Source organism: Quercus lobata, chromosome 1, assembly GCF_001633185.2.
Source record: "Quercus lobata isolate SW786 chromosome 1, ValleyOak3.0 Primary Assembly, whole genome shotgun sequence".
In the NCBI taxonomy this organism is placed as follows: Eukaryota; Viridiplantae; Streptophyta; class Magnoliopsida; order Fagales; family Fagaceae; genus Quercus; species Quercus lobata.
Genome location: NC_044904.1, coordinates 9,457,329 through 9,467,266, shown reverse-complemented (window position 1 = coordinate 9,467,266; position 9,938 = coordinate 9,457,329). Strand labels below are relative to the sequence as shown.

Sequence of the window (9,938 nt, the reverse complement as noted above, 5' to 3'; positions counted from 1 at the left end):
CCTTGACCCTTCACCAGACCGTGTTTCTGCAGAACCACTTTCTGTAGATTCTATTTCTGTTGATCCTATTGTTGTTACAAATCCCTCTCTTGCTTCCCAGTCTTCTAATCCTATTCCCTGAGATTCTGATTCCCTTGTTCCTCTTAGGAGGTCCACTAGGTCTCACAAACCTCCTTCCTACTTGTCTGATTACTCTTGTCAATTTGCTAGTACCAAACCAAGTTCTGGTATGCCCTATGCTCTTTCAGATCACTTGAGTTACTCACACCTTGGACCTACTTTTCACTCCTTTGTCATGGCTGTCTCTTCCACTCCATCAAAACCTATCTCTTTTTAACAGGCAATTCAATTTCCTGAGTGGAGAGTTGCCATGGACAAAGAGATTGAGGCTTTAGAGGTGAATAAAACATGGACTTTAACCCTTCTGCCTCCTGGTAAGTTTGCCATTGGCTGCAAATGGGTTTATAAAGTGAAATACTTACCTGATGGCACCATTGAGAGGTATAAGGCTAGGCTTGTTGCCAAGAGTTTTACTCAAAAGCATGGGCTGGACTACTCAGAAACTTTCTCTCCAGTTGCAAAATTAGTCTCAATTAGGATTGTTTTGTGCTTGGCTGCTGTGAAATGGTGGTTTCTCCATCAAATGGATGTGAAAAATGCATTTCTTCATGGTGAGTTGCTTGAGGATGTTTACATGTGTTTACCACCTAGCTTTCACAGCAAGGGGGAGCCTTATTTGGTTTGCAAATGTTTGCAAATTGAATAAAGGTCTATATGGTCTCAAACAAGCTTCTAGACAAAAGTTTGAGAAGTTTTTCTCAACTATTTTACAAATGGGGTTTGTTCAATCCAAGTTTGACTACTCCTTGTTCACTTACACTCAAGGAACTTCATTCACAGTTTTATTGGTATATGTTGATGATATACTCTTGACAGGAAACAATGTTACTTGTGTCAACAATTTGAAGAAAGATCTTGATGATAAGTTTGGTTTGAAGGATCTAGGCTCATTAAGGTATATTCTGGGATTAGAAGTGGCTAGGACTAATGAATGAATCAGTCTTAACTAAAGAAAGTATGCTTTGGAAATTCTTAAGGACACTGGTTTTATTGGCAGCAAACCAGTTAAGTTTCCCATGGAACAAAACTTGAGGTTATCAAAGTATGAAGGGAAGTTATTGGAGGAACCAAGCCAGTATAGAAGATTAATTGGAAGACTATTATATCTTACCTTAACAAGACCTGACTTGACTTATGCAGTGCATAGTTTGAGCCAGTTTGTTTCATAGCCAAGGGAATCACATTTGCAGACAGCTCACAGGGTGCTTCAATTCATTAAAGGGTCACCAGGTAAAGGCATATTCTTCCCAAACAATACAGAGTTGCATATCAAGTCTTTTTGTGATGCGGATTAGGCTAGATGCCCAGATATAAGGAGGCCTCTCACTGGTTATGTAGTATATTTAGGAGATTCCTTGATTTCTTGGAGATCAAAGAAACAAGGGGTTGTGTCCAGGTCTTCAGCTGAAGCTAACTACAGAGCAATGGCAAGTGTAGCCTGTGAGATCACTTGGGTTTTGCAATTGTTGAAGGATTTGAGGATTGAACATTCAAGACCAGATTTGCTATTTTGTGACAATCAGGCTGCATTATACAGAGCAGCAAACCCAGTCTTCCATGAAAGAATCAAGCATATTGAAGTTGACTGCCATTTAGTGAGAGATAAAATTTTAAAGGGAATGATTAAGACTTTTCATGTTGCTACAAATTCACAGGTTGCAGACATCTTCACTAAAGCTTTGGGTTTTTCATCCTTTGTGAGATTGTTAGAGAAACTAGGATTGAAAGACATTTTCCAACCTAAACTATTAAAGAAGCAATACAAACACTCTCAGGTAGCCTCTTTAGTTCAAGTCTCAGAGCCTAATACTCTGGACTTGAGGGGGAGTGTTGAAGACTAGCATTACAAACGACCAAAACAGAAGCAGCAATAACGACAGAAGAAAAGCAAGATTAAAGAGTGAAACGACAAAGGCAAAAGGAAGATTGAAACGGGGCGTTTTGATTAATGAAGTCACACAAGCCACACGTGTGAAGGAACACAGAGTTCAGTTGGAGAAGAAGCCAGCTGTCAAATTGTAATTGGTTGATTAGTTGAAAAACAGTTGGCTAGTTTCGCGCCTGGAGTAATGCTATGTTTTGGGATTGTATATAAGTAGCTTAGTTAGTAATTATATTTGGTTGATTCAGTTTGTAATATCAATTCAGTTAATGAGAATTCTAGCATTTTTCAATTCTCTGTCATTTTACAACAACCTCATTGCTCAATTGAATATGGGGTTTAACGAGTCTCAGATTCCAATTTGGTCCACAAATTTGAGCTCTACCAGCTCTGGTCCTTCAGAAGCTGTGCTTATAGCTGAAGGAAGTCTTGTTCTTAGAGTCTCGGCCGCTCTGATTCATCAAAACTTTTGTGGAATAAGTCTGTACAGAATTATTGGACAAGTGGACCTGGGAGTAAACAAATTTTCAGTTTGGTTCCTTAAGTTAGAGCCAAATATATCCACAACTTCAGTTATGTTACAAACGAGAACAAGAACTGAGTAGTACAACAACCTCAGTGCATGCTCATCTGGATTTGCGGAGACAATGCCTAGGTTCAAAATGGGGCAAATCAAATGTGAAATTGGGGTTCAAATATGGGCTTGGGTTGTTTTTTCAATAAAGAAATGGCTAGAACTTATACAAGTGTTCCGGCCTCTTTTTTATTTTTATTTTTTATACACGAGTTGTCAAAAGCCCAGCCCAAAAGGAAAGCCCAAGTTATACGGGCCCCACAAGCAAGGTGAGGTCCAAGTCCTTAGTAAGGGTCTACGAAGTATTTGAATAGCTATTCATGGCAAAGCATGCCAAGGCAAGCCCCATATCAAAGCAAAGGTTCCCAAATACAATGAAGCGGACTAATGAAGCTTGGGGAGATCAACCTTGGTTATGCACTTATGCCACGAAACAGAGAATGTTTGAGTGATAGAATGGGGAGAGACCCAACAAAGGGTTCAACAATCTCCATATCCGCTACAACAAGCCAGTGCAGACATGATTCTATTTAAAGTATGTGCTCTGCTCTTAAAGGGTGAATGACACAATCTGCGACCTAAGCATGCAGAATATATAGCACAACTCATTACCATCAAAGGCTCAAGGAGATAAGGTTTGGTTGGAAATAGTATTCTGCTGCGGTTTAGCTAATGTGTTTGTTGGGAAACACATCATTCCAAAAGGCTTTTACACAGACACATATATTACAAGTTTGTTTACGTGACACTAATAGTATTTTTGTCATGTCAGCTTGTATGATTTTTTTTTAGTAAAATTTGTAATATTTTTAATATGTGCCAGTGAAAATAAGAGCATATGGAGGTTTCCAAACAACTAGAAACTTTACCACTCTCTTTGTTCCATCAATATAAACTTGACACATGTTCACTAGCTAGTTAAATCCTGCCATTTTCCCTCTCCTTATTTCAATTACCAAAATAATAATAATAAATAAAAAATCTCATCACACCACCACCACCACCACCTCCAACCTTTGTCAGCACAAGTTATCGAATTTTAAATAATAAATAAAAGAATAGGTCCTTTCATATATATAGCCAAAGTTTTTAGAAAATTCAATTAAATTTTAATTGGATTATCAATTTTGTGTCACGTGTTCCATTTAATTTTTAATTTTGTGCCAAGAAAAGTATTGAGTGTAAAAATAGAAAAGTCCAAATTCAATTAGATTCTAAATTGGATTTCAATTAGAGTCAAATTTTCTACCACGTGTATATCTAAGTTTTTAATTTTTGTGGCAAGTGAATTATTGTGTATAAAAACCAAATAGTCTAAAGCCAATTAAATTCTAGATCATATATATATATATATATATAATGAGAAATCAATACATATTATATTTTAGAAATGTATGATTTAAAAAAAAGTATAAACTAATACCATTTTTTTCCCAAAAAATGTATAATATAAACTGTATAATTGTGATTGTTTTTAATAGGTCAAACATTTTTTAGACCAGTTTTCAATTAAATAAAAAAACATTGAAGTATGTGTTAAGGTGTGTATTGTTTAAAATTCATATAATTTGGTAAAAATATTTAAAATTATTGGCCCATGCCTCACTTAATATGCTAATTTCTATAATAATAAAAAATTAGCTCATTAATAATAATAAATTGATATATATATATATATATATATATATATATATAAAGAAACAAACACACACAGAGGGGAGAGATAAAGGAGTTTTAACATAAAGACATACTACAACTCCACTCAAAAGTCATGGTAACTTTTAAGGGAAGGTGAGGCAAGTTATATTACATACAACATACTCTTTTAAGCAATGTGGGATAATTATTCACTTTTTTTTTTTTTTAGAGAAACAAAAATACACATGTAAGGGAGAAGGAAATGTATTCTAATACAATAGCACACCACAATTCTACTCACAAGCCATAACAACAATCACACAATGTTGTTTTCATTTTTGATAGATGGCAATAGAAAATAATTGAATAGTCAAATTGTGCACTCAATTGACACGTGGGTGTAGTGGTGGATTGTCAATTTGTCACGCAGGGGCGCACTTAGCATTTTTTTCTTTTTCTTTTTATTGAGTAATCACTTAGCAAAATTAGAAAGAAACAAATCTGATTTGGGCAACAAAATTAGAATAAGCGATGGTTAATAAATAAAAAATGTGACAGTGTGATGATGTGGGCTATTTTTTTTTTGATAGATTAATATTTTGACAAAATTTAACTACAAAATTGATCGTAGCCTAAAACTATAACCTTATTTAATATCTTTTTATTAGAGGTGAATTTTGACAAATCTACCATTGAATTACATTTTTTTTTTAATATACTCTATGCTTGCAAAATTTTTAGAAAATTGAAGATTAATAGTTATGTCATCAATAAATTGTTTAATTTTTAATTTTTTGTAATTTAAAATTATGCATAAAATATAAGTTTATAAATCATATAATAAATAATATCCGATTGACACAAGATTTGATATATATTTTAAGAGCATAAATAACATGCAAGTCAATGGTTAGATTTTCAAAATATATAATCATGTTTATTTTATTAAGTAAGACCATAATCTTAGGTTACAACCAATTTTGTAGTTAAACTTTGTCCTTAATATTTTATTGATCAATTTGGCCGAAATTTTCTCCAATACAGTTGAAATGACTCCAGGATAGTTTTGTTTTGTTTTGTTTTTTTTTTTTTTTTTTTTTTGAGGAGAAAATAGAACGACTCTGGAATAGCTGGTATTTTAAATTAAAACAAAATGAAATTAAAGTGTTTTTGTACATAGCCTGAGTACCAGCATGAAAAATACTGGCTAGTAGATCGAGCACATAATTGACTCCTTTAATGGGATCAAATAGTGATGAGGGGAAAGCAGGAAGGTCCTACCTAGTTGTAACGCGTAACTGTGTAAGTCCCTAGCCAAAACCCAGTTGGTCTGATTAAGGTTACTCGACACCCCACTGTGAATGATAACCAAATCTGTTTCCTTTTAGAATGTACATTTGATTTAGGTGGAGGTCGTCACATCCTACACCTAGAATTAAAATTATTTTATATTTCATCCATGGGTGTTTATGTAATGGGCGATTTTACCTTGAATTTGAATGGACCTAATTGAAAGACAGATAAATTATTAGTAGTTTTTGCGAAGATTGGTGGCCTGTGTTTTGACAAAGTCGTCTTAACATGTGAAATTCACAAAGCAAATAGTACCAACTAGAGGATAATGGGGATTATTAAAAATATATATATTAGCTGAAAGATGATAAATTTTTGAGTCCACGCAAGTGGATTTTTCCATTTGTGTGACACAGTGTGAGGAATTTGATTGCAAACTCAAAAAAAATAAAACAAATACGGAAATAGCAATCAGACTGCTAACTGCTTTACTGCAATAATATCATACATACATACATTATATTCAAAGATGACGTTGGGTACTTCCAACCATGCCTAAATAAGCTAAATTTAAACAAAAATACAAATCGACACACATTCTAGATGCTTACAGCTCCAAAGCTCGGCTTTTTTTCCTTTTTTTAATCGTTCCGTACAAGATTCCGCAAAGCACGTATCCCTTTACGTGCAAAGGGCAAAGCCTTAAAGAATAAAGCGGCTGCCAGTGGTACCATCAAGGCAATGATTGGTAAAAAGAGAACAATAAAAGCGGTCCAATCTGGAGCCTGGAATATGAGTAGCAATGAATTCAAATAGCATAAACAGAGGATAAGACAGACTCCGCTTAATAAGAAACCCATGATTTCGAATGGTGGAACGAGGACAACCATTATTACGTTTGAGAGCACAAATATCAGAGAATTAAAAAAGAAGAACAAAAAAAGTTCTGATGTCGTAGCAATGGCTGACCCTGCTATATGTGCTGCTGTGGTATTCAATTTTAACAGATAATATTCCCTATGGAAGAATGTATCTGTGGTATTGGGTCCGAACAGATCATCTTGCCAAAGTCCCCCAGGAGGGGTGATTGCCGCTTGATAGGTCACTGTTACAAGCAGTGCAGCAACCACCAGCAACGCATTGCGCTTTTCGTCTGTTATTCGCTTCATCACTTGATTACTAAGAAGTAATAGTTTTGCTCTCTCACAAATTACGGGCAGCCTTAGGTAAAGTGTATAATAAGAAGAAGTAACTGTAGGAATAGACATAGATGAAGCTGTTAAAGCTCCAGCACCGTCTAGTATAACTCTCATCTCGCCGTTGTCACCTTCTTGTGTTTGTCCTTGCTGCAAGATGTACATGTCCAACGCTGTTTGACCCTCTATATTATTCTCGTTTACGTTGAAAGATCTCCGGCCCCAAACTAATACGTGACGCGATTTCCCACGCCAAGTTAATAAGTGACGCACAGCCTGTATGCATAGTGTTACAATACTGTCACTGATCTCATCATCTACGTAAAATATTACTCAAGACTCTCCACCGCCATCCCTTTTCTTTGAGATCAAGGTTATATAAGTATGAACCATATATAGAATATATAGATCCTATTTAAATAAGGTCTACCGTCTTTCCATTTCTTATTCCAAATTCATAAGATCTTTCTCTTTCAAATCAAGTTTGTACATAGACCCTTGCCAGCTAGAGAGGCAATGACCCTTTAACTTGCAAAGCCAATGAATCATTAAAAGATAAGATAATTTTTTTTAATGTTCTGAAAGACGGAATTATACATAGACCCTTGCCAGCTAGAGAGGAAATGACCCTCTAACTTTATTATTTTTTTAAAATTAAATACTATATTTAGATTTAAAAGATATTTAAAATTTTGAAAAAAAAAAAAATCTTGGCCTCCAAAATATTCAAAAAATAAAATGGTTATCTAGCTCATTCTTATGATAGATGATCCCTGTAAATTTTTTTTTTGTAAGAAATCTAAATATGTTATTTGTATCAAAATTGTATCATATATATATATATATATATATTTATATTTCTGTGATTGGCCCTTTTTTTTTCCTTTTTTTTAAATGACTATGTTTGATACTTTACCATTTGCTATTATGTTTCTGATTGACTCCAACTAAACTATTCATTTGGGAGTTCTTATTTTCTCTCTATTTTTATTTTTATTTTTATTTTATTATTAAAACTTTGTGACAATAGTTAGTTTTTTTGTTAAAATAATTTATCAAATATAATTTTTTATATGATTTGTGAATGACAATATTTGAGTATTCCAACCAAAAATGTAGTCAAAACAGGTTTCATAATAAAATGAAATGTGGTTTTATTTTTTATTTATTTTCTTTCTTCGGACTCTGGCCTTATAAATTAAGAAGGAAATTACTATGCATTTTAGTGTAATAGAAAATTGAGGCTTTGTTTTGTACTCTTTTGTTTTCTTCGAAGGTTGGGAGAAAGAGAATTTCAACCCAAATATCTTAGTTGAAAACAAAACGAGATGCCAACCAATAATTGAGCTACAAGACTCTTAACAAAAAATTGAGTCGAAATGTATTTAGAAATTGTTATTTTGTAATTTATTTATTTATTCATATATTTTTAATACTAAGTAGATGTTTTTTGTTTTTTATTTTTATTTTTTTTTTATTTTAAGAAATAGATTTTAGTTTGGAATTAAAAATCATAACTAAGGCCTATCAAAAAAAAAAAAAAAAAATCATAACTAAGGAAAAGAGAGAGATCTTGCATGGGTTTGATTTTTGGATACTGCAATGTGCAATATAGTATTGCCTTCCACATCCTTTAGCTTCAAAATTTCCATCCAATTAGGCCACTCCCTTAGGAGCCATCCCACCAAGAATTTAAAAGCCTCCAAATGTTGTTTTTGAGGGCAATATGAAGAGCGGTGTCATTTTGTGTCGACACATCTGTAATAGAATCAGGACAGACTGATTAAAATTTTTCTAATAAAGTAAGGTGATCATTTTTTGTTGTTGCATAATGCAAAGGAGTCATACACTCCCTTCCTTTGACACGAACAAGGTCCACATGGTGTTGTAGAAGCTGACGCACCATCTCTGTATGCCTATTCAGTAGAGCAAGATAAATGGGGGTATACCCATCTAGATTTCGCTTGCTGACAAAAGAGGGCTTTAATATCATCATCTCAAGGGAAAATGGGAAATGCCCAGCAGATGCAGATATGTGTAAAAAAGTATCAACAAATGGGAACTCATCAATGTGCTCCAAAAGTTTTACATCCTCCTGAATTATGTTGTAAAAGGCATCAATATCTCCCTGTTGAGCAATCCCATTCAACCTCTGAATTCTCTCATCCATTCTCAAGAAGGCTATTAATTTTAGGCTTTTCCTTGGTATGAACTTGATGATGTGTAACTTAAATAAATATTGCCATGTATAACTTTGTGTGCATTTGATTCCACTTTTAAGGAACCAAAATGCGCATTTTCAAGCTGTGACTTACAGAAGTCTCACAAAAGCCTCACTGCGAGAAGGAAACTGTGACTTACAGAAGTCACTTTGTTGAAGTGTGGGTATTGGGTTAAGCATGCAATATGTGAAACATAGAGTAAGAGAGAGGTGTTGAAACTTGAAAGAAGACAAAATGTGAAGAAGTGTGTGTGGAGGAAAATAGAAATAAGGGAGAAATAAAGAAGACAAAAGGTGAAGAAAATGTGGCTGAGAAAAAAAAAGGTGTTGTGCTGGTTATAAGTGTGGTGTGGGGCAAGGGCATGGACAATTTATTTAGTTATTTTTTTAAAGTTAGCTTACGATAATGTTATCTCCAAAATATTTTTACAACAAATTTTAGTTAACAAAAAGTTGTTGTTGGTTTTAATTTGGGCTACCACTAACATAAATTTTTTATTTACCAATAACAACTTGCCACCTAGAATTTATTGTAAAATTATTGTAATAATGTTGTGGACCTCGTATTACTCATTATAATAATCACAAAAATAAAATAATTAGATATATCGATGAGTACGATAATTACAAAAAGAAAAAGATAAGTCTTAATAAAATCATAATTGGTAGAGATTCATACTATTAAAGGTTTCAAAATAATTATTGTGTATTGCATTACAATGAAAATTAAAAGCGTCATTTGTTATTGACAAGAAGTAATTAATAATCTTCTAAAAAATGCATCAATAATAATAAATAGCAACTATTATTATTATTATTATTATTGTTATGATTTAGAAAGTTTTTTTTTTTTTTTTACTGTCAAAAGTACCCCTAATTTAATTAATCTAAACTAATCAAAATGGGGTTAAAATAGTAAATTCTATCCTAAATAAATTCCTACCCCCGTTGAAACACTACTCCTACTTATACGTTGAAATACTATCCAACATTCTTTTATTTATTTATTTATTT

At 33.3% G+C, this 9,938-nt stretch overlaps 1 protein-coding gene across 1 annotated transcript; it reads right to left on the bottom strand.

The window, feature by feature from the left end:
• Positions 1 to 6,148: 6,148 nt before the first annotated feature.
• On the bottom strand, positions 6,149 to 8,873 carry LOC115994758. The gene is made up of 3 exons (XM_031119005.1): positions 8,607 to 8,873; positions 6,404 to 6,979; positions 6,149 to 6,292 (listed from the first exon to the last, which is right to left on the bottom strand). The coding sequence occupies exons 1-3, from the start codon at positions 8,871 to 8,873 to the stop codon at positions 6,149 to 6,151; spliced, it is 987 nt and encodes a 328-aa protein (XP_030974865.1).
• Positions 8,874 to 9,938: the final 1,065 nt, after the last annotated feature.

Bases quoted from the DNA above. Each gene is read 5' to 3' on its own strand.
- LOC115994758 (XM_031119005.1), bottom strand. From the start codon at position 8,873: ATGGATGAGAGAATTCAGAGGTTGAATGGGATTGCTCAACAGGGAGAT. The intron at 6,980-8,606 runs GTGCGTCAGCTT...CTATGCATACAG, and splicing joins TGAATAGGCATACAGAGATG to GCTGTGCGTCACTTATTAAC. The intron at 6,293-6,403 runs GTAATAATGGTT...CTCATATTCCAG, and splicing joins TGATATTTGTGCTCTCAAAC to GCTCCAGATTGGACCGCTTT.